This window comes from Globicephala melas, chromosome 11, assembly GCF_963455315.2.
Source record: "Globicephala melas chromosome 11, mGloMel1.2, whole genome shotgun sequence".
Taxonomy (NCBI): domain Eukaryota; kingdom Metazoa; phylum Chordata; class Mammalia; order Artiodactyla; family Delphinidae; genus Globicephala; species Globicephala melas.
The window spans coordinates 36,735,312-36,761,119 of record NC_083324.2 but is presented as its reverse complement, the minus strand read 5'-3'; the positions used below and the strand labels follow the sequence as shown (position 1 = coordinate 36,761,119).

The 25,808-nt window shown below is 53.3% G+C and overlaps 3 protein-coding genes across 4 annotated transcripts; 1 reads left to right on the top strand and 2 right to left on the bottom strand.

Moving 5' to 3' along the window:
- Positions 1 to 559: 559 nt before the first annotated feature.
- On the bottom strand, positions 560 to 3,118 carry IQCF1 (IQ motif containing F1). Its single transcript, XM_030867802.2, has 4 exons — positions 3,110 to 3,118; positions 1,954 to 2,067; positions 1,757 to 1,819; positions 560 to 1,006 (listed from the first exon to the last, which is right to left on the bottom strand). Exons 1-4 carry the CDS (start codon positions 3,116 to 3,118, stop codon positions 560 to 562), a joined length of 633 nt encoding a protein of 210 aa, XP_030723662.1.
- Positions 3,119 to 6,642: 3,524 nt separating this feature from the next.
- On the bottom strand, positions 6,643 to 14,161 carry RRP9 (ribosomal RNA processing 9, U3 small nucleolar RNA binding protein). Of its 2 annotated transcripts, XM_030867314.2 has the most exons (15): positions 14,001 to 14,161; positions 13,648 to 13,730; positions 10,986 to 11,095; positions 10,525 to 10,592; positions 10,400 to 10,441; positions 10,007 to 10,133; positions 9,248 to 9,372; positions 9,073 to 9,165; positions 8,575 to 8,675; positions 8,356 to 8,490; positions 8,201 to 8,263; positions 7,832 to 7,977; positions 7,671 to 7,750; positions 6,930 to 7,003; positions 6,643 to 6,806 (listed from the first exon to the last, which is right to left on the bottom strand). In XM_030867314.2, exons 1-15 carry the CDS (start codon positions 14,085 to 14,087, stop codon positions 6,713 to 6,715), a joined length of 1,428 nt encoding a protein of 475 aa, XP_030723174.1. In that variant the 5' UTR covers positions 14,088 to 14,161; the 3' UTR covers positions 6,643 to 6,712. The 2 variants fall into 2 exon arrangements, with proteins under 2 accessions (XP_030723174.1, XP_060163710.1); XM_060307727.1 differs by lacking the exons at positions 9,248 to 9,372; positions 10,007 to 10,133.
- Positions 14,162 to 14,887: 726 nt separating this feature from the next.
- On the top strand, positions 14,888 to 23,643 carry PARP3 (poly(ADP-ribose) polymerase family member 3). Its single transcript, XM_030867338.3, is given in 13 exon segments — positions 14,888 to 14,909; positions 15,548 to 15,655; positions 15,658 to 15,725; positions 16,102 to 16,231; positions 16,471 to 16,655; positions 16,829 to 16,867; positions 16,869 to 16,977; positions 17,282 to 17,508; positions 17,747 to 17,896; positions 18,106 to 18,192; positions 18,438 to 18,615; positions 19,807 to 19,962; positions 20,404 to 23,643. Coding segments are annotated over 12 exon segments (1,605 nt in total). The 5' UTR covers positions 14,888 to 14,909; positions 15,548 to 15,549; the 3' UTR covers positions 20,574 to 23,643.
- Positions 23,644 to 25,808: the final 2,165 nt, after the last annotated feature.

The following is a 25,808-nucleotide window of genomic DNA, read 5'->3' as shown; positions in this document are numbered from 1 at the left end:
AAGACAAGTCTTGTAAATAAGTTCCCTTGCTTACTAAACCTGCCACCTACTAATCTGGGGTAATCTGCCTCTTTCTTCGGTCTTTTCTTGCCCTCCATGTACAGGGGCCAGTTTACGAACCAACAGGAGCCAGGATCAAGAGCTTGGGGTGGGTGTGCTCCTCTCAGCCATGGGGGTGGCTGGGAGATCACACCCAGAGCAACTAGACCTGGTGAGTGAACTCCTGGCAAAAGTGCTGCTGTGCGCAACAACCCCACCCCTGCCCCAGGCTTCCATTATACATGGCCTTAGGGAGAGGCACCATTTCCATAGACTGAACATGAGTGATGCTCCCTGAGTTGGCAGCATGGCAGATCTGTACCCCCAACTTTCCTACCTATGTCAGACGTTGCTAATCAATCACAGTCTCTGCTCAGTCTGGACAGTGGCTCAAAATCATCCTCCTCAGACAACCCCTGCCAATTCCTCAGAGCTAGCATATGAGATGCTAACTATTTGCCATCATTGGCCCTGACCTCCTGGAGCTTATCAAGCAGAGAGAAGCTGGGGAAAGACCACTTCACTGCTTTATTGGAAGGGGAATACACTCTGTCACAATGCAAGGCCCTGAGCCCAGCAAGATCTCGAGTTCGAGATGCAGCTGGTTGGCCGTGACTCTGTAGTGGCCCTTGATGAAACCCTGGGAAGCGCAGGAGTGGCATCTCCAGTAGGCCTGGATGATGCGGGCAGCGTTGAGCAAATGGCAGTAGCGCCAACAGATGCGCCACATGCGGACCCAGGACTGCAGCCTGACTGCTACCCACTCCTTCCGTGTAAAGTTCTCCAGAGCTGTCCGCTGCCTGTTCTCATGCAGCTTCACCAGCTTATGCCTCCACCAGCCCTGAATGATCCACACTCTGAGAGCCACGTGCAGCAGTGTGCTGCACACCAGGGTGCCCCGCCACCAGGCCTGGATCTTTACTACTTCTGGATTACTGATGGGAGGCCTGTTTTGGGTTCTTGGGATCTAACAAGAAAAAAGACGAGACATTTGGAGGATATTCCCCACCCACTTCAGCCCCAGGGTGTGCGAGGAAGGGATCCTGATGCCCTATCAACAATCACCCCTTCTTCTGAACCTCAAGAGCACTGGGCAAGGCACTGGCTGGAACCAGAAGACCAGGTAGGTAGGTGTCCTTTCTTTGCCCCACTCTGGTTAATGGACATGGATACATCACATTGACCTCTGAATCTCAGAGCTCCCATCTGTAAAATGGTAGTATATCTGTCCTGGCTACCCAGTTTTACATGGGTCAAGTTGGCCAGCCTAGAGCAAGAATACCATGATCAAAGGGTTATCATAGTCCACCTGAGCCTGACCAGGATCCATGATCCTTCCCTTCAGACACCACTCAGCTACTGGAGAAGTGGCTTCCTCTTCTAATCCTGCTCTTTCATCCTTGACTGCAGCTCCAATCCACAACCTGCTCTCTTCCTCTGTGATAACATAGTATTAAAAGTTCCCACATCCCATAAAATTCTACCTCTTATCTCTTCCCCATCTTCACTTCTCTTGACTTTCAAACTTTAAATCTTAATTAGCAAGCAAACATACATGCACACGCTCAAACACACATACACACACACACACACACACACACACACACACACACCATTGATTAAGCCCAGCTTCGCATATGTTGGCCATTCCATTCCACAAACACAACTGCCACATTCCCACCCCCAGCCCCGTGTCATCTGGGTGGGGGCATCATACTGCTCTGAGTCTCTTATTAGCATCATCTACTCCCTTTGTTGCAGCTATATTCTCTTGTTTAGCCTAGAAAAATATGGGGAAAGAGGACAGACAAGAATGAGTTTATTCCTGTTCTTAGCTCTGGAACATACAAAAGACACTAGCCACAAGCATTAGGACACAAAGACCAGAGACATCCAAGTCCAGGCTCCTCCTGCCTCTGCCTTCTCTAAGTTCGATAATGGTGCTGGCGGTAAAGATTTCAAGATCAGCTCATTCTGCTGAGGCTCATTTTTGGTGTGTTCATTAATTGTTTTGGGCTGGTCCTTCTCCTGCAATCAGCAATTAGGGGAAAGGCAAGAGGGAGGCTGCTCTCCCTCCCTCTCCATTAAGTAACCCACACATCGCCAGCGTACAGGGCTTCCCAGAGTATTCAGATGTCAGGGAGATCCCCTCATCCCGAGAGATTTATGGGGACATCCCTAAAAAAGCCTAGTGTGTCAGTCTCTCTCTTACTCACCATTGGTCCCACATGGATTGGGTGTAGATGGTTCAAATCCCCTCAGGTCTGTGTTCCTCTAGTCATGGCATGGAGAGAAAGTGGGGGAGGGAGACCTATGATGTCATAAGGGCAGTTATGACTCAAGCACCAGGCTGGCTCCCGACAGTTAAGCCCCCTCCAAAGAAAAGACAGAAGTGCTGTCCATTCTTTTCTGCTGGAAATGGCCAAAGCCCTAGCTACAAAAGCAAGACACCAGAAATAGTGGTCCATTGATGTAAAGGTGTATAAAGGTAGTCATTGGTGATATCCCCAGTTGGTAAAATTGGGCGTTGATTTAATGGTTTATAGTCCATTCAAACTATAAAATACAACATAACTGTTGAAAAATAATGAATTTGATCCATGTGTACTGATGAGAAGGTATACCCAAGATGTATTTGTAAGTGAAAAAGCTGAACATCATTATGATCCCATTGGATGGGATATAAAACCATCATTGGATGGGATGGTAAAAAACTGTCAAGATATATAATTATACACGTATGCTATAAACGCAGGTAAAGAGGGAGAAAGGTATATAGACCAAACTGCTACCAATGATTACCTTAGAAGAGTTGAATTGCTGACCCATTCATACAATACCAGGGAAATCTGTGAGGCCCCCAGGACGAGCAGTGCTTTCCTTCCCCAGCAGGCTCTGGGGCTGGGAGCATATTCAGAGGGCTGATCCCATTGACACCCTCACTGACCCCTCCTTTCTTCTCTCCTTCCCACTCTTCCCTGAGGGGGTCTACTGAGAGCCTCTGGGGTGAAACTCTGGTAGAGGGTGAGAAGAATGGTGGAGAAGAACGGGGTTGGAGAAGGAGGCTCACCCCCATCATGCTCACCCCAGGCCACTTGCCCAGCACACCCTCAAAACCTTTGCTTGGATGGTGTCACCCCTCTGCTCCTCAGCCCCTGGGGCAGCTCCTCCCTGCCCACTGGATTGAGTCTGAGCAGGTCCTGGTGGCATTCAAAGCCCCAGCACCCTCCCTGCCCCTAGGGTCACCACATTCACCAACACCCCAGTCTCTGGCCTCTTTCCTGTCTGAGTCTGCCTCCATCTTGGGACCCAGCCCCCTCGTTTACCCAGGCTCCATATGTGGGATCTTTCCTGTGCCCTTAGAGCGCAGGGACTTTAATTTCTCCCTTCAGTCCTCAAATGCTCATGGATCCAATTATGAGGAGCATGTGTTTAGTGGCCATTCATATATCTTCTTTTATGAAGTATTGGTTTAAGCCTTTTGTCCACTTTTATTGGATTGTTTGTCTTTATTACTGAGTTCTAGAAGTTCTTATACTCGATATGAGTCCTTTGTCAGATACATGTATTGTAAATATTCTTTTCCCTAGCCTGTGACTTTTTAAAATGCTGTCTTTTGATGAACAGATGGTTTTAATTTGGATGAAGTCCAGTCTATCAATATTTTATACTTAGCACTTTCTCTGTCCTAGGAAATCTTTGTCGACTCCAGGGTCACAAAATAATTCTCATGGGTTTTCTTCTAGAAGCTTTATATAGGTTTAGCTTTAGTTTTTGTTTAGGTCTGTGATCCATCTTGAATTAATTTTTTTTTTTTTTTTTTTTGGCTATGATGTTAGATAGGGGTCAAGATTTTTTTTCCAGTGAAAAATGTATTTCCTTTCTGCATTGAATTATCTTGGTACATTAAAAAAATCAATAGACTGTGTAAATGTGAGTCTGTTTCTGGCTTCTCTATTCTGTATCATTGATCTGTTTGTCTGTTCTTACTCTAACACCACCTGTCCTGATTACTGTAACTTTATAGTTTTTCAAGACAGTAAGTCTTGAAATCAGATAATGGAAATCCTTCAACTTTGCACTTCTATATCAAGAATTCCCCAACTGCTCATACAGTTGATTTTTGTATATTGCCCTTGAATCTTTCAGTTTCGGGGGTGCTTTTTTTTTTTTTTTTTTGGTACGCGGGCCTCTCACTGTTGTGGTCTCTCCCGTTGCGGAGCACAGGCTCTGGACGTGCAGGCTTAGCGGCCATGGGACATGGGCCCAGCCGCTCCGCGGCATGTGGCATCTTCCCGGACCGGGGCACGAACCCGTGTCCCCTGCATCGGCAGGCGGACTCTCAACCACTGCGCCACCAGGGAAACCCTCGGGGGTGCTTTTGATTTTTATTTATAAACAGCTTTGTTGGAATATAATTCACATGTCATACAATTCACCCCCTTAAAGTACACAGTTCAGTGTTTTTTAGTATATTCACAGATACTTGCACACAATACCATAGGTATCTTGCCTGCCTGCTAAATTTTCTTATTCCAGTAGTTTTCTGGGTAGATTGGGGGTGCCTGTATGCCAGTTGCGGGATCTGGAGGTGAGGTATCCTAAGTGGCTTGTGGTGGGCTTCCTGATGGGGTCCACAAAGTGGTTAGTAGGACCCGCATCCCTTTGATGTTTTGAACCCTACCGGCTGTTCTCTCAGTTCCTCCCCACCCCTCAGTCATGCTGCTCACCTCAGTGTTTTGAAAGGAGTAAGAAATGCACCTCAGTGACCCCTGGGGCTGTGACTCTGAGAGGGTACCAAGGCCTCATGATGACCAGGGGGGTCTTCAGAGGACAGGAACAGGCAGAGATGGGGAGGGCCCCACCTAGTGTCTTTTGCATGGTTCAGAGCTACGAACAGAGCTAAGAGCTGCTACAGTGGCTGCCCCTCACCCATCTAATTGTGGCCTTGAGTCCATCAGGGGAGAAGACAGGAGAGCACTTGAGACCACTGGAGTGTGAGGTGGGAGGTGTAATTCTGCACCTCAGAATCACATGGCTTCATATGTTATAAAACATATAGCAGTGAGCTCATTGCCTACTCAACTTCCCTACATCTACTAGACACTGCAAACTAAACTGCTGATCCTTCTCATCCTGCTTTCTCCACCTGGTCTTTCTCATCTTGGTAAATGTCACACTGTCTGTGGTGCCACATTCATCTCATCCCACAATTAATAGATCAGCAAGATCTGTTGGCGTCACCTCCAAACACAACCCAACCATAGCTCTGCCTCCCCACTTCTGCTGGCCCTCTCACACCACCATCACCTCTTACCTGCTATTTACTATAGCTTCCTAAGTGGATGCCCTTCTTCCCCCAAACATTTACTAATTAATTCTCCACAGAGCAGTGACTTGTTTTTTCTTTTTATTGTGAACCAGATCCTATTACTTTTCTGCTTTCAACCCTCTCATGGCTTCCCATTGCTTGGGAGGAAGGAAGAGCCCAACTACAGCAGAAGTCTCAGCTGACCAAGGCTGAGACTAGAAGCCGTAAGAGGGATTATTTTCAGTTTCAATTCCAAAAGCATTTATTTTCAAACTTTCCTTTCTCCCTGGGAATGTGCTAATGGAAAAGGGGTTTGTGTATTAAGGGGCATTTCCGTGTTACTTGCAATATTATTCAAGAGGTATGTGTATGCTGTTGTTGAGCTCTATTTAAGGCGGGACATAAGGAGTGAATTCTAGTAACATCCTCTGATCCACAACAGGGTTTTCAGGGGTTCAATCTGAACCTGACCCTTCTGGCCCCAGAAGAATGAAGGTAGGAGCAGGTCTGTCCAAGGGGGAGGCCTCATGAGCAGGGGAGCAGGAGGGAAGCCCTGTAGCTTCCTCCCCCAAGGGGACCACGCTGCCGCTTGAGAACCATAGGCTCAGCTGTTGGGCCCAAGGCATTAAGGGAAAGTTCAGAGCCGATCCTTAACACACCTTGCTCATTTTCCATTGAAGAGGACACTTCCCTGCACTGCTGCCTCTCCAATCAGCCTCTCCACCTCCTCTTTACTTCACTCCATGGCAGAAGCTGAATTATCCAGTTGGTGGAATCAGGAGAACACATTAACCTGGCAGGGTCACTGCTGTGAGGAATCATGCAGCCTGGCTGTCATTTAGACCAAGGGCAGAGCTAGTCCCACCTCTGACACTGTCCCCAAGCAGTGAGCAATGCAGGGTCCCACCTCCACCCGGACCCCCACCCCAAGGGCAGTCTAGCTCCTAAAGCTTCCTAACCTGGCCTGGGTGGTGCAGATCAGCCTGACTTGTAGGTCTAACTGTCTTCCTTTCAGTCCTCAGACCCCACAGCCAGCCCTTACACACACTGAACAGCCACAGCTTCTTAGCTGAGGGATCAGCAGCTTCTGACCCCAACCAGCCCGGAGCACTGGGTGGAAAGCTGGCCTAACAAAGTCGTAGAGGATACTCAGGGTCTAGGAGCCAGAAGCCAGCTGAGGGCTCCATCCCCAAATTCGCTGGAAAGGATAAAGCCCCCAGGCCTTTACTAAGCCTTCCCCTGCCATCCCCCTGCCCTCCCCAGTCAAGAAGCTAGAGGAGACAAGGCCCAGAAGAGGAGGCTTTTAATACAAGGAAGGCAGGGGATGGCCTGGGAAGAACTTAAATAAAGGGGATGAGAGAGTCAGGAGCCAGCAGTAGGGGGCCTGGGGGCCCTGTGGAGAGGGATGATGCAGACAGAGTTCCGGGCCTCTTTGATCCGCCACCACCGGCCAAGCCTGCAGGGGCGAGAGGAGCAGCTGAGGGCGGGCCCAGCCCCACCCGGGATCCACCCCATTCCCACCCAGCCACCCACCCTATGCCATCTGCCCCACCCGCACCCCTCGAGAAGTGCCTCATACCTGTGCTCCTGCCCTACCCCGGCCACCAGGAAGTCCCCAGCACTGGAGAACTTGAGGCTATTGATAAAGCCCACCTGAGAAGAGGGAGGGACAAGGCAGTAAGATGTGAGAACAGATCCCTCACCATAGCCCCAGCATCACAGTCAAAGGCCCAGCCTGGGTTAAATCCCTGCTCTGCGTCCTGCCACCTGGGCCAGCCCTCTACCCCTCAGGGCCTCAGCATCCACCTCTGTGAGATGGGGAAAGTAGAGCACAGGCCTCGCAGAGAGTTTGTGGGGATGAAGGAGATGGTGTACACCAAGTAGGGCCTGGCTCCTGGTCCTGGCTCTGGAGACTCCATGACCATCACCATTGACCCAAGCCCTGAACTGTCACTAGAAGTCACTGACAGATCCTGCCACTCTGCCCTAGGTTGCACCAAGTCCACACACCCTAGCCTGGCATTCAGTCTGGCACCAGTCATGCAGATCCCATCACAGGGCCAGGCCCTCCATGCCTTTGCCCACACTTCCCTGCCTTGTACCCCAGTAACCAGGACAGGGCCTAGGACAAGGAGGGGAGTGGAGGCGGGGAAGGGAGAGGAAGAAGGGAGGGTTCCTGCAGGCCCTGTGCTAGGAGCTGGGGCTAGAAAGAGAAATCATAGCTGGCCCTGCTCTGAGGAACCGCCCTTCTGGCAGGAAAACACTGTAACGGGCCTTGGGAGTGTGGTAAAGACAGGCTGGGTATTCAAGCCTCACTCACCAGGGGGATGTCGCAGAGAAGGTCAAGCTGCCGGAAGCCCTCCCCGCATTGCCAGAGCCGCACAGAGTTGCTGTGAGAGCCTGGGGGACAGGGAGACAGTGAGCACCCCCCTCACCAGCCCACCCTGAGATCCCCTCCTTTCTGCCACACAGGGCACCCACCTGTGGCCACGAGGTCCGTGTTGAGCAAGGCTGCCACCGATGACACCCAGAAGGGCTGCTCCAAGCCCAGCTCCCCCCGCAGCCCATGGGCCTCACGCTGCAGGGCAAGTGGCCGCTTCTTAGAGAGGCCCCACAAGGCTACAGAACTGTGGACAGGGAGCACGGTCAGTGAGGGGGCCAGGGGCAGGGCAGAAGGGCCACACGGCAGGAAGGGACCAAGTGCACACCAGCCACAGGAAGCAGACCAGGTCCCCTGCGCTCTTTGCCTCAATGTCCTCATCTATGGAAAGGGGTTACTACAGCTCCCGAGCAGGAGGATTCTATGCGGCAAGTCCAGGGGCAGTGGCAGTGGTAGAAGGCAGCACTTACCCATCGTCTGCACCCGACACCATGTGCTCCTCGTTGATGAGCTGGATGCTGTCAATGGAGCCCCTGGAGAAAGGCACCATGAGGGGCGTGGCCCAACCTCATCCCCAGCCCATGCGGGTGGCCCCCTCAATGCCCGGTGCAGCAGGCCGCCTTACTGGTGGCCGTAGAAGACAAGCTGGGACTCCTCGGGGATCTTCCACACACGCACGGTCCCGTCCCGGCCCCCGGCGGTCACGCAGCACTCCCTGCTCAGAGCATCCAGTGCAGCCACAGCATCCTGGTGCCCGAAGCTGGAGAGGGGGACAGAGGGAGGATGGGGTCACCCGTGAACCTGCACGCACACATCCGCGTGCCCTCTGCCTGCGCATACTCACAGCGTCTCCACGTAGGAGTTCTCCGCCACATTCCACACCTTCACAGAGCGGTCGTGGGACGTGCTGTAGAGCTGGTGGGTGCCTCTGCGGAATGCCAGCCCCTAAGGGTGCATGGAAAGAGGGCAAAAGGAATCTGGACTACAGCAGGAGAGACAGAGGTCAGGCCCAGGGAGGACGTCCTGAAAAGCAGGTCACGTGGCACAGGAAGCCAGCCCCCATCAAGAGCGCTGTGGGGCTCTACGTGGAGCCAGGGGCACACTTGCCTGCCCTCAAGCAAGTACAGACTTCTCAGGCCTCCCTCTCCCTAGGCAAGCTCGACTCAGTCTCCCCCAGCTCTTCCCTATTGCTTCACCCTGTTTCTGTCCTGTTCACCAAAGTGCAGGTTCCCTGAGGATGGGGACCCACTGCCTCTTTCACACCATTCCCTGGATCCCAGTACCATGCCTGGCCCACTCGGGTGCTCGAGAAACGTCCACTAAAGGAGGCCCAGCTTCTCACCGACACGGCGTCCCGGTGTCCCGTGAAGGTGTACAGGTGCTGGCAGCTCTGGGCCTCCCAAATGAGAATGAGCTTGCTGCGGTCACCCGAGGCCTATGGAGACAAGGGCAATGGCCATGGGCACCCACCATGTGCCCACACCTCTCACCTACTCCCGGGGCCAATCCTGCCTTACCAGGTACTTGCCATCGGAGGAGATGGCCATGCAGAGGACGTGGCTACTATGGCCGGAGGGCTGCCCCTCGGCACCCTTCTTGGCTCGAGGGATCACATGAAGCTTCCGTCCACTTTCCACACTCCCTGACACCAAGGGGGAAGAGAGATGCTACTGGGACACAAGGCAGGACTGTCTGGCAACCCCCCTCAAGGGCAGCGTGGCACCGTGGAAAAACTCCTGGCCTCAGGTCAGAAGATCTGGTTTAGCCACTGTGAGCCCCTGGACAAGTCACCTCAGTTTCCTCATCTGTTAAGTGGTGACAATAATCCCAAAGAGCAGCCATGAAGCCCAGAAGAAAAGGGACAGGAAAGTGCTTGGGACTGATGGCACGAGCTCTTCCTGTTACTACTATGGGTGGATGAGGACAGCCCTCAGTGGTCAAAGGCCAGGAACCCAGGAGGACCAGGAACTCAATCCCAGGACTGCACAGAGCCTCAGCTGTCCTCTAGTCCAACTGCCCAACTGAAGCATCAACTCCCATTAAATCATCATCCTGCCTCCACTCCATCATCTCCAATGACATTGACAGGGAGCTCACAAGTCCCACTCCTGGGCAGAAGCTTCCACTGTCATCCACAGAACACCTCTTTGGAAGCAAACCTGTCTCCGGAAGCTTCCCCTGTCGGGTCTCAGTTTTCCCTGATTATTTCTTCCTCCCCAGACCAGCTGGCCCAGATGATCCCTCACAGCTGCACCCCCACGCAGGCACTCACTCACACTTAATAATGGTGCAGTCTTTGGCGGCAGAAAAGATGGCCAGGTCGTCAGGGGTGATAACCAAACATGTGATGGACAGCTGGTGGCCCCGTAAGATTCGAATGTCAGCAGGGTCTGGGGCCTGGATCTAGGCAGGCAGGGACCGGGTCACTGCAACTAGGGGCAGGAAGGCCCCCCTCCACACACACACATGCCATCCTTTCCCACCACACTGCCCAGAAGGAAAACCGGACCCAGGGCTGCCAAGACCAGACCATTACCTGACCCTGTCTGCCCAAGTGCCCACTATGTTCCAGAGCAAACACCCCACAGCCTGAGTCCCCAGTTGGGCCATCTGCCCACCAACCCAGGTGATTCCCTCCAATCTGACACCAAAGTGCCCTGTCTGCTCACCTCCTTTGCCACCGACTTCTGCAGCCTGCCTCTCTGCTCGAGCTGCATGGAGAGGAGAGGGGTGAGATCCCAGGAGCAGGACCAGCCCCATCCCTTCCCTCCCACCACCCTCCCTCCACACTCACCACGTCCTCCTTCAGCCTCCCTGCCACCTGGTCCTCCTCAAATTCGCGGGCCTCGGCCTTCTCCTCCTCTGTGTAGGACAGACCAAGCCAAGTAAACCCAGGCCAACAACACCCCACTTTTCCCTTCCCATCCCCACCCACCACCTCAGTCCTGGGCCCTGAACATTTGGGCTGTGTCCCATGGAAGTTCAGGCCACCTCAGCCAAAGGGGAGGGAGGGCTGGATGGTCTCCTGCCCACCCCCTGCCTTTACTTATCAGATCAGTCTGAAGCCCCCTGAAGGCCTGGCCCACCCCAGAAGATCCATTAGAGCTCCTAGCCACCCTCCCACAGGGCCGCCAGCAGCAGCAGCCCCAGCAGCCCACCGGCTACCTGCATCAGTCACCCACCAGGTGGCTGGGGCCACAGCAGGCAGACTCAGGCATAGGCCCCGCCCCTCACCTGCCCAGTCCACAGGCTCACCTTGCTGCTTGAGCTGCTCAAGGTAGAGCTTGGCCAAGCGCAGCTTCTTCTCCTGTGCGGTCTCCTCCAGCTCCTCCGCCTCCTCCTCCTCATTCCTCCTGGGAACTAGGCTGTGAGCAGGAGGAACTAGGCTGTGAGCAGGAGGGCTCGGCCGGCTCCTCTGGCCACTAGGACCGTGCTCCTCGCTGCTTCCCCAGCCACTTGACACCCCCATCCCTGCCAGCCCTCATGGCCAATGGTCTCACACACAGAAAACTGAAAGATGTGACTTACCAAACTGAAAGGGCCCACCCAGGGCCCAACGTAAGGGTGAAAACAGACCCCAAACCCAAAGAGATCACTGGGAAATCTCTCAACTCTGGAGGGAAAGAGAAGGTTCTACAGGCTTCCAAGAAAAATCAGACCGTATACAAAGGGTCAGGAATCAAAATGACTCCAGAAGCCTCAACAGCAACACTGAGAGGAGAAAACAAAGGAGCTGCACGTACAAAATTCGGAATAAAACGCTAACCACTGGAATGGCATGCCAGTTAAACCATTAATGATAAATGAAAACATATCAGATGTACAAGGTGCCACAAAAGTGGTCCTTTCTCCTTCTTTTAAGGATGGAGGATGTGCTCCCTGAACAAGAGAGTAAGCTAAGAATGGGGAAGGCACGGGAGACAGGAAACAGAAGATCCAACATGTAAAGCAGAAACGGTAGATCTCAGAACAACAACGACCCCCCCAGACACAGGGGAGCAGCCAGCCCAGATCTGATGCAAGGAACCAAGAGGCAGACGTGTTGGGACTATCAACGCCCCATCCTCACTGCCAAGGCACCATCCTCTACCCTGAGGATGGGATTCCAGGTGAAGCTTAACTGGGCCTGGCTTGACCTTGTGCTAGTGAAGTCCCTGCTTTCCCCTCCATGCCCCTCACTCAAGATAAGTCCTACTTTGACTTGCTCCTGGGAGCTGGAGGTAAGTCACGGGAACTCAGAAGCAGAAAACCCAGGGCAGCCCGTTCCCTCTGATCAAGTGCCTGTAGATACCTAGTCGCTGTCAGGTAGCCCAATTGTTTCCTAGACTCATCCATGACCTTGCCCACAACTTCCCCAGAAACGACCTTGGAAATTCTCAAGGAAGCCAAGGCCTGACCATGCTCCTGAGACCGGTTAGTACCCAGTGCGCAGCAAGTCTTCAGCCAACAGGGTTGGTGCTGCCCTTCCCTCATACACCAGGGTCTTAACTTCTACTCAGTTTACCCAAGGAATCAATCTATTGTTTCGGGTTCACACATAGAAGACAGAACTCTAAAGAAAATCAAAGCAAGTATACAACCATTGTAATTCCACTCAAATAACATTCTGGAAAAGGCAAAATTCTAGGGACAGCAGTTACTGGTTGGAGTGGGGTGGGAATTGACTGCAAAGGAGCCATGGGGGATTTTGGTGGGTGGTAAAACCCTTCTATATCTTTACAGTGGTGGTAGTTACACGACTATATGCGACTGTCACAACTCACAGAACAGTACACTAAGAAAGGTAAATATTACTGTATGTAAGTTATACCTGAATCAGAAAAGGGAAAAGGAAAAAAAAGAAGAAAAAGGAAGGAAGGAAACCAAAGAAATGATTAACTTAAGTCAGGAATGGCAGTTGGGGCTTCTAAGTTTCTACAAATGGTCTAGTTCTGGTGGGTGCACAGAGGTTCATCATTTCATCATTACTCTTTATGGTACAATTACATTTCGTTAACTCTTCTGTAGCTGATACATTTCACAATACATTTTAAAAATATTTAAAAGTGCTTAGCACAGGGCCTGGCACACACCCACAGTAACCTTAAGACTACAAAAAGTATATATTAAATCTGTGAGCAGGTTAAGGCCAACATGTACTCAACTTTTAGAATTAGAATTTCTAAAGCCAACTCTTAAGGAAGGCACCGGGATTCTCTGATATGACAGCTTCCATGCCACAGGGTCAGGCCTGATACCTTGCCAGCCCCCTCTGAACTCTGCAACATACTCCACCCCCATCACCTGCAGAATGGAGGAGGTACGCAAAGCCCTCCACAGTCCAGATGCACCCACTGCCTACCCTCCCATCCTCTTCATCTCCCATCTAGCCCACTTAGCCCCCAGACTTTTCTCTGGTCCCTGAATGCCTTCCCTATCTCTCCATGAGGAACCCCTCCTCATCTCTCCAGGCCCCATTTAAACTCCCCTTCTCTGTTCCGACAACACGCAGCTCTAAGATACACATCCCACCACAACACATTCCGTCTTCACCTGCCTGCTCATCTCTGTTCTCTCAACAGTGAAACTAGTGCCTGGCACTCTCAATAACTGTGAAATTGTGGGAGAACAGAATGAAGAACTAGCAAGCATTTCTTGCATCCCTCTCCCCTTGCCTGGAGTTCAGCTCCCTGTCATGAAGGAAGGTCTCACTGGTCTCCCATTAGGACTGGGGGTCCTCCCCACACAGAGACCGCCCCTGCAGTGAAGGAAATGACAGTTCTCAGGGTCAAAAAGTGGAGGAAAGAATCAAGATCTGAGAATCAAGGGTCAGAGTCCTGGGTTCTAGGCCCAGCTCTAGCCCCCGTCATTGAGTACTCCTTCCATACACAAATGGGCCCCAGTGTTCTTTTCTACTAGGTGGAAAAAAAGAGCTCACCTCTCAGTCTCCGAGTCGCTGGAGATCTCCTCATTCATCTTGCCGCCACCCTTGGACTTGCCCTTGTCCCCAGAAGAGTCGCCCTAGGAATTATATAATACTTTCTTTGGTCAGGGGTCCCGACCACCCCGGCTCGACCAAGGGCCCCTTAGGGTCCCTCGAGAGTCACTGGGAAAGGCGGTAGCCCCCGGCTCAAGTGAAAGGATTTTTCAGTATTTGGCGCGCGGAGAACGGGACGAAGCTGACTCCAGCTGGGGTCCCGGGGTCGAGGGGACCGGTGCCGGGGCCCCCGGATGGGGATAATGACCCAGTAACATAGGATGGACCCCGGCCCGCCAAAGCGCCGTGCTCACCTTTCGCCGCAACTTGCCGGCCCCCGCACCAGCCCCGGCCCCCGAGGCCGGCTTTCCCCTCTTTCGAACCGCCCCAGTCGCCGACATGCTGCCCACCGTGTGTGTTGCGGCGGCTCCTGGCGAACTCACGTGGCGGCTGAACCCGGGCCGTCCCACAAGACTCCAAGCCAAGATAGGCTCCCACCGCTCGGTGGGCCCCGCCTCCCACAGCTCCATTGGGCCCTTGGGTAGGTTCTGTCTCGCCCCCAAGCGCCCATAGGATAAATGTCTGTGGCCACGCCTCCTAGAACTCCTATAGGCTCCCGCGCCCGGCTCCAGTAGGAAGCAAGCCTCTCCCTGGCGCTTCCGGCCAACGGCTGCGGCGCGTGCGCCCTGCCGCTGACTGACGTATGAAGAGGGGTCGGACCCCGACACCGTCTCTGTGTTTGCTCTCCTTGGACGCTGGGGGGCGCCAGAGACGCGGGATTCCTTTTCCTGGAACGTGACTCGTCCCCGTCAGGGGCGGGGGCCAGGGTGAGAGAGTCTGACTCTAAATAACCGGGGCGGGGGAGAGGGATCCGGCAGCCCCCGGGAGAAGGCAATGCCCGCACCTGGGGCCAAGGTCACTGGACAACCGGTGGATACGTATTGCATGCCTCAGGCCAGATGAGCAGCTCTAAGGGCGCGTCAGTCCCCTGGGCCTTGGCTGTGTCCGGATCAAGTGTCCACCCATCCATGGGACAGGCTGCCTGCCCGCCTCGGCCTGCCCAGCCTCTGACTCACCAGACTGGTGGCCAAATAGCTGGAATCCTACCCACACCCACTTCTTCCCTGCTCCCCTAAGGCTTACGAGAGGTTGTTAGAACTAGGACTGCCTGGAAGTTACTGACCTGGTGGCCACAACCTCTCCCAGGTCCCTGCTTCTCTTAGGTGAGTGCTCTATGGCCTCTCCCACAGCCCTCCACAGGGCAGGGCAGGGCGGGTGTGACTGACCCTTGCCCTCTGGCAGTTCAATGCCACTGGTCTGGGACGGAGGCTGGCACCCCAGAACTCTTGAACCTGCTGGGAAGGGTTTCTGCGCTATTGGGTCCTAATCTTTGGAGAGACAGATCTGGCCTTAGGAGTGCTAGCCCCCCGGGAGCCACTGCCCACTCTCCTCCATAGCTGGGGTGACTCAGCCCAGCAACCATGCCAGGTCCAAGTTAGCTGAGATGGGGGAGGAGCAGAGAGTGCTCTGGGGAGAGGAGCCCAGAAATGGGAGGGGGCAGATTCTCCTTTCACTTTCCCTTCAACCTCAGAACACACAAAAGAGCCATAGAGGGTGGAGAGCCCCTCTTCCTTGGCCAGACTGGGCAGACTGGACAGGGGCCTGGCCTGGCCCTGGTGACTGGAGAAAGTGTATCTGGGGTGCAGAGAGCCGGTTTTGGTCAGGGACCGGGAGTGGGGAAATGGAGGCAGAGGGAGGTCACCAAAGGGCAATCTCAGGGTGGGGCAAGTTAGTGCTGTGCCAGCCAGGTGGGACGCAAATGTCACGGATGCCTGAGGACCCCCTCTGTGCCCTAGAACAGCCATGGCTCCGAAGCGCAAGCCCCAGGTACAGCGTGAGGGTCCTGAGAAGAAGAAGGGGCGTCAGGGGGCACAAGAGGAGGACAGTTTCTGCTCCACTGCCGAGGCCCTCCACCCACAGAGAAGCGCATAGCCTAAGTGGACCCCCTGTGCCCACTCAGCTGCAACCCTAGGACCCAGGTAAGCTGTAGTCCCCAGCCAGTCCCAGTGCCTGCTCCCTCTTGGGTACAAGTACACTCAGACCTCCTCCCCTCCCCCTTGGCTCTGGCTAAATAACTCAAGGCTCCCAAGTAAACTGTGTTCTTCCAAGACCCCAAAGGTCAGGCAGAGCTATATCCCATCAGATCCAGGTGGGTCATGTCTGCTCTTCAGACCCCAGGACAGGCCCCTGAGCTGCTCAGTCTTCCCCCAACGACACTTAAGGCAGGGTTCCCAGACAGGGCCTCCTCTGACACCCCAGTGCAGTGTGATTCCTGTCAGCGTGCAGCCAGGTACCCCATCCCACTCAGGGGCGGCCGGAGCCAGCCTGCCCTCCACGCACCCACTCTGGCCACAGGTGCATGAAGACTACGACTGTACCCTGAACCAGACCAACACTGGGAGCAACAAAAACAAGTTCTACATCATCCAGCTGCTGGAAGAAGGTGACTGCTTTATCTGCTGGAACCGCTGGGGGCGCGTGGTGAGTACCACTCACCCACCCTGTGCCCGCATCCTCCCCACCTATCCCTGCTCAACGCATGGCCCCTGCTTCCCAGGGTCCCCACAGCTTACTCAGGCCAAAAGGCCACAGCCTCTGACTGTGCCCTGCCCCACCTCTGACATCCAGGGGCGCTCGGCACAGGGCCTGCACAGTAGAGGCCAGCAAACATTTACGGCGGGCACTGTGGTAGGCACACCTCTGAAAGCTGTTGCTTGCCGGGAGAGGTGGGCCAGTCACAACTTAGCCGCTTCATGTCACTGGAGGATGCACAGAAGGACTTTGAAAAGAAGTTTCGGGACAAGACCAAGAACAGCTGGGCAGAGCGGGACCACTTTGTGGCCCACCCCAGCAAGTATACACTTATCGAAGTACAGAGAGAGGATGAGGCCCAGGAAGCCATGGTGAAGGTGAAGTGGCCAGAGAGGGAGGGTGGGCCTGGGCCGAGGGAAGGGACAGCCACTGCCCAGCTGTATACTCTCAGGCACAGGCCTTCCTCTCTGGCCTCGGTCTGGCCAGGCCCTGCTCTAGGTGCAGGTGCCCTGCCCAGCTGCTCCTGCCCAGGTGGGCCCTCTACCCCTAGGTAGACGGAGGCCCAGTGAGGACCGTAGTTCGTGGTTCAGCAAGTGCAGCCCTGCTCCCTGGACGCAGCCACACAGAAGCTCATCACCAACATCTTCAGCAAGGACATGTTCAAGAATGCCATGGCTGGGCTTCCCTGGTGGCGCAGTGGTTGAGAGTCCGCCTGCCTATGCAGGGGACACAGGTTCGTGCCCTGGTCCAGGAAGATCCCACATGCCACGGAGCGGCTGGGCCCGTGAGCCATGGCCGCTGAGCCTGCGCGTCCGGAGCCTGTGCCCCGCAATGGGAGAGGCCACAACAGTGAGAGACCCGCATACCGCAAAAAAAAAAAAAAAAAAAAAGAATGCCATGGCTATCATGAACCTGGGTGAGGGGGGAGGAGCCAGGAAGGGTAGCAGGGGTCTGGGGGTGGCAGGGCTGTGGGCCTGACTCCCCACTCTCCCCATCCCCCCAGATGTGAAGAAGATGCCACTGGGGAAGTTGAGCAAGCAGCAGATTTCCCGGGGTTTGGAGGCCTTGGAGGCAGTGGAGGCGGCCCTGAAAGCCCCCGCAGGTCGTGGTCTCAGCCTGGAGGAGCTGTCCTCCCACTTCTACACCATCATTCCCCACAACTTCGGCCGTAGCCAGCCCCCACCCATCAACTCCCCGGAACTTCTGCAGCCCAAGAAGGATATGCTGCTGGTGAGGGTTGGCAGGTTGCAGGCAGTGGGGTTACCAAACAGATAGATGGGGCAAGGGAGATGGGGGACAGATAGATCGACTGCGATGGGCAGGCCGAAGGACAGGGGAGGGGAAGGACAGACAGATAGATGGGGTGGGGCTGAATAAGGTGGGGTGGCCATGGTCCTATTTATGTGGGAGGGGGAGGGGAGGCCCAGGGTCAAGGGGACACACAAGCTGCCAGTGCCCATCCCCTTAGGTGCTGGCAGACATCGAGCTGGCCCAGACCCTGCAGGCAGCCCCCGAGGAGACAAAGAAAGTGGAGGAGGTGCCACACCCACTGGACCGAGATTACCAGCTCCTCAAGTGCCAGCTCCAGCTGCTGGACCCAAAGGTGCCTGAGTACAAGGTGGGCCGGTCCCCACAGAGGAGCCGAGCTAGCAGTGGGCACTGGCCCCTTGCCTGTCTGCCCTCCAGGTGCCCAGAAGAATCCCTTTCCTAGGGCCTTCTCTCGCTGTGTCTCCAGGGCCTGAGGAGAGCTCTGGAACTGCAGGGGACAAGTGGAGGTTAGTCCATACATTTCTTGCTCTTGGCACCCAGTTTCTTCTCTCCCCGCAGGTGATACATCCCTGCTTGGAAAAGACTGGCAGCAAGTACAGTTGCCCTGCTCTTCAACATAGTTGGACAGTGAACCGAGAAGGGGAGGTGAGGAAGATTCCCTCCCCACCATCACTACCTTGTCCCTTAGGGAGATGATCTTGGCTTATCTTCCCTTTAGCGAGCTGGCTGAGAAACTCTGACCAGTTTCCACCAGGCCTAGGTCTTGTGCATGTGTGCATGAGTATGTGAGTGACTAGGGAACCCTTGGCCTTGGTCATACCCTCTGATGGCAGATAGAAACACCTGAGCTTGGGTGGCATGACTCTCCTGGTTCCCATCTCCCCCCCTAGGGAGATCAGTTCCAGGCCCACGACAAGCTGGGTAATCGGAAGCTACTGTGGCATGGCACCAACGTGGCTGTGGTGGCCGCCATCCTCACCAGTGGGCTTCGCATCAGGCCACATTCTGGTGGCCGTGTTGGCAAAGGCATCTACTTTGCCTCGGAGAACAGCAAGTCAGATGGCTATGGTGAGGTGTCCCTCAGAGCCAAGCCCTGAGTGGGTATGGGGACACTAAGGAGCATGGGGCCCATTACTTGTCCCACCTGCAGTGGATCCAGGAGAGGACCCCTCGGATGGTTACTGACTAGAGAGCTCTGTGGGGCATCCTGGGGGTTGGGGGACTCAAAGGAGGCATCTGCTGGTCAGCGACAGCTTCCTGGAGAAGGCGATGCAGATGGGATGAGTGTGCCAACCTGACCTGGGAGGGGGTGAAAGAGGAGCCTTCAAGGTAAAGCAGCCAGGGAGTGGCACGAAGCCTGGGAGGCTGCAGCAGGTCAGCACCTCCAGGCACGGCCTGATGACAAAGCCTAGAGCAAATGCCTAGTGTGGGTGTGGGGCTTGGGGGCCCAGGAGGATCAAGCGAGCCTTATTCAGAAAGTGATGGGGAGTACAGTTGAACGTGGCTGCAGCCGTTGGGAGGGTGGCAAAGGCCAGAGGCTGCAGGAAGGCTGTGTTCCCATCCAGGCCAAATGTGATGGGCCCCCAGCCCAGGGCAATGGAGGCGGAGGAGAGAATCCATGAGAGGAGTATGTGGGAGGTGGGATGGGCAGCATTGTGGGAAAGGGTCGAGGGTGTCTCTAATGACCCCCAAGTTTCTGTCCAGGGGTGTCCTCACTGAGGTGACCTGCCCCTACTGGCTTCTCAGCCCAGGTTGACCTCATTATTGGAGACCACTGCCCTCCGCCACTCAAGAGACCAAGGTCGGAGGATTCACCCAAGTGCAGATGGAGCTGAAGGTTGCTCAAGGCCAAGGCGTCCACTAGGAGGGCAGAGGAGCCTAAGAAGAAGTGGAGGGTGGCCTCAGGAGAGCATTGCAAGGGGTTCTCAGGGTAGAGGGTGAAGGATGCCGTGGCAAAATCAGCAGAGCAGGCCTGAAAAGCCCCCACCCCAGATATGGTCACTGGAAGGCCATTACTGACCTTGGTGAGGGTGGCAGACGCCTGGACTCTGGGAGTTGAGCAATGGAGGAGAGAGTGGGGAGGGAGCACAGCCAGGACAAGGGGCCTGGAAAAATGGTTGGAGGAAGGACGGAAGAAAGATGGGTACTTTTCTGGGCCGGGGCAGCAAAGCCAAAGGAGATAACAGTGCAGCAGAGAGGAACCCAGGGAGTCAGGCAGAGAGCCGGTCTGCCTACCCTGAGCCTCCCTGTGTCCCCCAGTTACTGGCATGTCCTGCGGGGCCCATGACATTGGCTACATGTTCCTGGGTGAGGTGGCAGTGCGCAGAGAGTACCGCATCACCGTCTATGAGCCCAGCTTGAAGCAGCACCCCCCTGGCTTCGACAGTGTCATTACCCGTGGCCACACAGAGACTGGTGAATCCCATGAAGCTGGACAGGCCTAAGGATAGAGGTGAGGCTGAGATAGAGCAGGATGCTTTCAGGGAGGAGGTGAGCAAGGAAGGGGCTTGTGAGGAAGGATGAAAAGAAGCAGAATTCTTCAATGCAGTCATTCACTTTATCATTCAACAAACATTCACTAATTCAACAAATCTTTCCTGGGCATCCAGGAGAGCTTCAAAGAAGAGGTGTCATTGACTGAGCATTGAAAGATGAGCAGGCATTTCCCAGGCAGAGAAATGGGGGAGGAGATTCCAGGCAGAAGGCCCAGCCTATGCAGCGGTTTGGAGTTTGGCAAGGTGGGAATGAGTGGGCACTCCCTGTGGTAGAAGTAGAGAGCACAGGGGGTAGGACTTACCGGTAAAGCCAAGGACCAGTGACCCTTGGGTCATTCATGGCCCTTGCTGTGCCCTGCAGTTCCAACCCAGGACACCAAGCTAGAGCTGGATGGCCAGGAAGTGGTGGTGCCGCAGGGCCAGCCCATGCCCTGCCCAGAGTTCAGCAGCTCCAGCTTCTTCCAGAGTGAGTATCTCATCTACCAGGAGAGTCAGTGCCGCCTATGCTACCTGCTGGAGGTTCTCCTCTGAGCTGTCTGCCCGACCCGCCTCCCGTCCACCGCCAGGAGCTAGACCATCATCCTCAATCTTCCTCCCATCCCTGGCGCCCCCATATCACCCCTTCTTGCTCTCAAATCTCCCTCCTGTGTCCAGACAGTGATCCCCTCTCCCTCTAATCCTTGTGGTCCTGGCATGGCTGTGGCCTCAGTCTCGTCTCCTAAGGTGATGGGTGTGATGGATTGGCATTATTACTGGGACACGGATACAGCAGCCTATTCAAGCCTGTGTAGTTAGAGGGGCACAGGCTGAGAGTGGGCGGGTCCCACAACCCCCCGGGCCATCCACCCTGGCCCAGACTGTCCATCCGAGAGAGGCGTGATCACCGAGGTGGGCTGAACTTCAGACATGCACAGGCAAGTGCACATTGTATTGGCTCACCCCCCTGACCTCTGCCTGTGCCAAAGCTGCACCAGGCCTGGGCCTTCTTGCTTTCCACAGTGACCCACCACACCACATAGCAGTTCCAGCCCCACTCCAGGGAGTGACCACTCACACGGAGGACGTGGGTTGTACACACACTCCCACCCACCCTGGTCAGTCTACATTGGTCACTGCAACGACTGGCCTCCTCTGATCATTGAGCCTCCAAAAGGGACCGTCCCCATCAACTCAGAACTGTTGGTCATGTGGGCACCCACCTGGTGATTCTGTCCTTTAGCCCAGACGTGGCCAGGCAAATCAAGCATTCCTTGTGTCTTGGCACCAAACACCCATGTGTGTCTTCTATGTGAATATCATAAATGAATTGAGAATATCTGCAAGGGGTGCAGCTCTGCTGTCATGAAAGAATGCTAGTTATCACCCCAGGCTACCCTGTCCACAAACAAGGGGTGCAGATGCTAGACAGCAGGTCAGGGTCCAGTGCAGTGTCACACACCACATTTAGTTGTCGTGTCTCTTTGGTCTCCTTTCATCTGAAACCATTCTTCAGCCTTTTTTTTTTTCCTTCATAACTTAGACACTCTTGACACTACTGAAGAGTACAGGCCAGTTGTTTTATAGACTGTCTCTCAGTTCGGGTTTGTCTGATGTTTTGCAGTGATTAGATCCAGGCATTGCAGTTTGGGCAGGAACATTACATGAATGCTGTGTCCTCGGTGCACTGTATCAGGAGGGACATGTCCCATTCTTGGTGATGTAAATTTGGTTGCTCAAGGTCGTGTCCACCAGGTTTCTCCACTGGGAAGTTACCATTTCCCCCATTTTTAATTAATCAGTAATCTGTGGGGAAATATTTTGAGGTGTAAATGTTCCATTCCTCATCAACTTTCACCCACTAGCTTTAAAATCCAATGATGATTTTTACCTGAAATCGATGACTTGAATCAATTTTTGCTAAGATGGTTGCAAATGATAGTTAAATAATTTAATTCCATCATTTCTTCTATATTTATTAATAATAGCCCCCTTTGTTTATTATCAGTATGGATTTGTGGGTTCCTATTTTATGCAATGGGTTATAATCCATTACTGTTATTATTTTGATCCTCAAATTGTCCCAGCTTTGGCCAGCAGAAGGTCCTTTAAGCTGACTCCTGTGTCTACATCATTTTATGAGCACTTCCTTATGTTCTGGTATCACACGATGTTCCAGGCTCATCTTGCACAAACCTAGAATCAGCCATTTCTCCAAGGAGCCCTGGTCCCCTAGAGCAGGAAACGGTATTTAGAATCCACGATCTGGGCAGTAGGTATGCTCTTTGGTACTGGGTGTCATTGCTTTTCAGTCCCAGTAGCAGAGAGGGCTAGGAAGTATGTATATGTAAATAAACACATCTATCTGTGTCTGTTTCTCCAATTCCAATCCAACACCATATGGTCTCTCCATTCTTCCCCATATCCATGATTTTACTCCCTTCTCCAACTGTCAGAACTTTGGTTCTCATCAACATCAGTATATTTACTTATTTGCTCAATCCCACACAAAAAGCAGTTTCGGAATTGCTACACCCAATACCATTGTGAAAAACAAACTTTCTAATTAGAGCTCAAGATTTACTGAATCATTCAAGATTATCTTTTTGTCTTTAGACTGAGGGTCAATGGTCAAAGCAACAATTTGAACACAGGTTCAAATGTTACTTGGATTAGTTATTTATTTCCCTTCAGTGTGGTTATACTATTCATTTGAAATGCTGGTAGGTTCATTTGCTTCTATTTATATTCACTTTTAGGGTTTTTCTCATCTTTGTTGATTTATTTTTTTCAACATGTAGAGCATTAACATGGTCCTCAAAAGTCCAATCTATCCAAATCTATGCTCAGAAGAGTGTCCTCCTAGCCCTCTCACTCCATGCCCACCCACCTGCTATAGTTTCTGGTTTATCCTTCCTGCATTTCTTTGGAAAAAAAAACAAAAAACAAAAACAGACGAACTACAAAGTGTTTTGTGTGTGTGGGTTTTTTTTTTTGGCCGCGCGGCATGCAGGATCTTCCCCAGCCAGGGATCAAACCCGCACCCCCTGCAGTGGAAGCATGTAGTCTTAACCACTGGACCGCCAGGGAGGTTGCAAAGTGTTTTTTTTTTTGTTTTTAATAAATTTATTTATTTTATTTATTTATTTTTGGCTACATTGGGTCTTCATTGCTGCACGCGGGCTTTCTTTAGTTGCGGTGAGCGGGGGCTACTTTTCGTTGTGGTGAGTGGGCTTCTTATTGCGGTGGCTTCTCTTGTTGTGGACCACGGGCTCTAGGCGCGCGGGCTTCGGTAGTTGTGGCACACAGGCTCAGTAGTTGTGGTGTGTGGACTCAGTAGTTGTGGCACATGGGCTTAGTTGCTTCACGGCATGTGGGATCTTCCTGGACCAGGGCTTGAACCCATATCCCCTGCAATGGCAGGCGGATTCTCAACCACTGCACCACCAGAGAAGCCCTTGTTTTGTTTTTATTTTTTAATTAATTTATTTTTGGCTGCATTGGGTCTTTGTTGCTGCACGCGGGCTTTCTCTAGTTGCAGCAAGTGGGGGCTACTCTTCGTTGCAGCATGCGTGCCCCTCACTGTGGTGGCTTCTCGTTGCGAAGCATGGGCTCTAGGCGCGCGGGCTTCAGTAGTTGTGGCGTGCGGGGTCAGTAGTTAGTTGTTGTGGCTCATGGGCTCTAGAGCGCAGGCTCAGTATTTGTGGGCGCATGGGCTTAGTTGCTTCACGGCATGTGGGATCTTCCCAGACCAGGGCTCAAACCCGTGTCCCCTGCATTGTCAGGCAGATTCCTAACCACTGCACCACCAGGGAAGTCCCTCCCAAAGTGTTTTAATTGCTAATTTAGTTGAATGATTTTGCAGGGAACATGCACTCTCCAACCCACCATAGTCCCCATCCCTCCCTATTGCCTTCTCCAGTCCCCTGTTCTCATTTGCTTTCCCACCTGGCCCTGCTGAGCCCTCCCCAGACCTTGGTGGCTTGGAGGCTGCCCCAGGCCTGCAGGCCTAACTGGGCAGTGAGAAAGCCAATGTTCTCTCCTTCTTCTGAACCAAGACCTCAAGAATCCAGCTTCACCTCCTGGAGGCAAATGCCCACATTCAAGTTGTGGTCAAGTACAGGAAGTGGTGCCTGTGTGGACAGAGCTTAGGAAGCAGGCGACCTGGTTTCCAGGTATAACTTGGCTGTGTAATCCAGAACACATTCCTTGCCTCTCTGAGCACCAGTTTTCTCATCTGAATAATAGAGAATTGGACCGGGGCCCTTCGAATTCCAGCAACAGGTGACTCAAATCCAGAGGTTCATGCCCTGTTGTCTGCCACCCAGATCTGTGCTGATGCGGACTGCGTGCCTATGAGGGGTTCTAGGGGCACAGGAACAAGCAAGACACAGACAAGGTCCCTGCTCTCAAGGGGCTTGCATTCTAATAAAACAGGATCTAAACAAGTATGTGCATAGATATGAAATACAATATCAGGTAGGAAAAGTACCAGGAAGAAAAATAAAGCAGGGTTAAAGGAGTAGTGATGGGAAAGTGGAACAGTTTTAGAAAAGATGGTCATTGAAGGCAGAGACCTGAATTAGGTGAGGAAGCAAGCCATGGAGAGATCTGGGGCAAGGGTGTTCTGACAGAGGAAACAGCACATGCAAAGATCCTGAGGTGGAAACCAGTTTGACATGTGGGAGGACAAGCATGAAGACTGTACGGCTGGAAGTATGGGAGGCAAGGAGGAGGCAGGTGAGGTCAGAGAGGTGGGGAGAAGGCCATCTCAGCAAAGAGGAGGTGAGATTCTATTTTGATGATGGGAAGTTCTTGGAAGGATGAGTGCAGGATCATGACCTGATCTCATTTGTCTTTAGAGGGATCCACTTCAGCCAGCTGTGTAGAGAGTGGATCTATGGTGTCAGTCAAGATCCAATCAACAAAAGAGAAATCACTCTATGTATTCCAGACAAGAGGAATTTGATACAGGGAAGGAATTGAACTACCAAAGGGGCTGGTAAGTCAACCCTGGGATTAGCAACAGCAGGAAGTTGCTACCACTCTTAGGCTGGACGAATGATGGTATTCCAATGCCCAGAGGCCAGGGTCACCCAGCAGGCACCAGAACCCCAGAGGGGACTGCCTGAAGGGAGCCAGGGCTATGGAGAGAGAATGTCCTCCACAGAGGCAGATCCAGAGGTAGATCCAGGCTGAGCATGAAAGGGAGGATACCCTGGCTTCTTCCCTCCTGCCACCCTCCAGCCTTCTGCTGGTAACTTCCATTGGCTGAATTTACCCAAAAACCAAATGACAAAGGAGCCTGGGAAATCAGTTTCTTAGAAGGCAGAGCAGTGCTGTGGAAGATGGGAATGGATCTAAGGGCAAACAGACAAATGACCAGCACAAGGTGCAGAAGCGGAGGCCAGGACGGATCTGAAATGGTCCAGGTGAGGGGTGATAGTGGCTGGGAGCATGGTAGTGGTGGTGAGAAATGGCTGGATTCAGACACATTGATGGATTGGATGTGGTGTGTGGAGGAAATGGAGGTGTCAATGGAAACTTCTGAGATGGTATTTACTAATGGGGGAAGACTCTCTGGAGCAGATTGGGGTGGGGGGGTCATAAGTCAAGTCCTGTTTTGGGGCATAGGACTTTTGAGATGCCCAGTTGACCCTGTACTGGGGGTGATGTTGAAGAGACAGCTGGAAACCCAAGACTGGGGTTCAAGGGAGAGGAAGGAGCTTCAGACACAAAGGCAAGCCATCAAGGTATACATGGGGTTTTGCCATGGGACTGGGTGACACC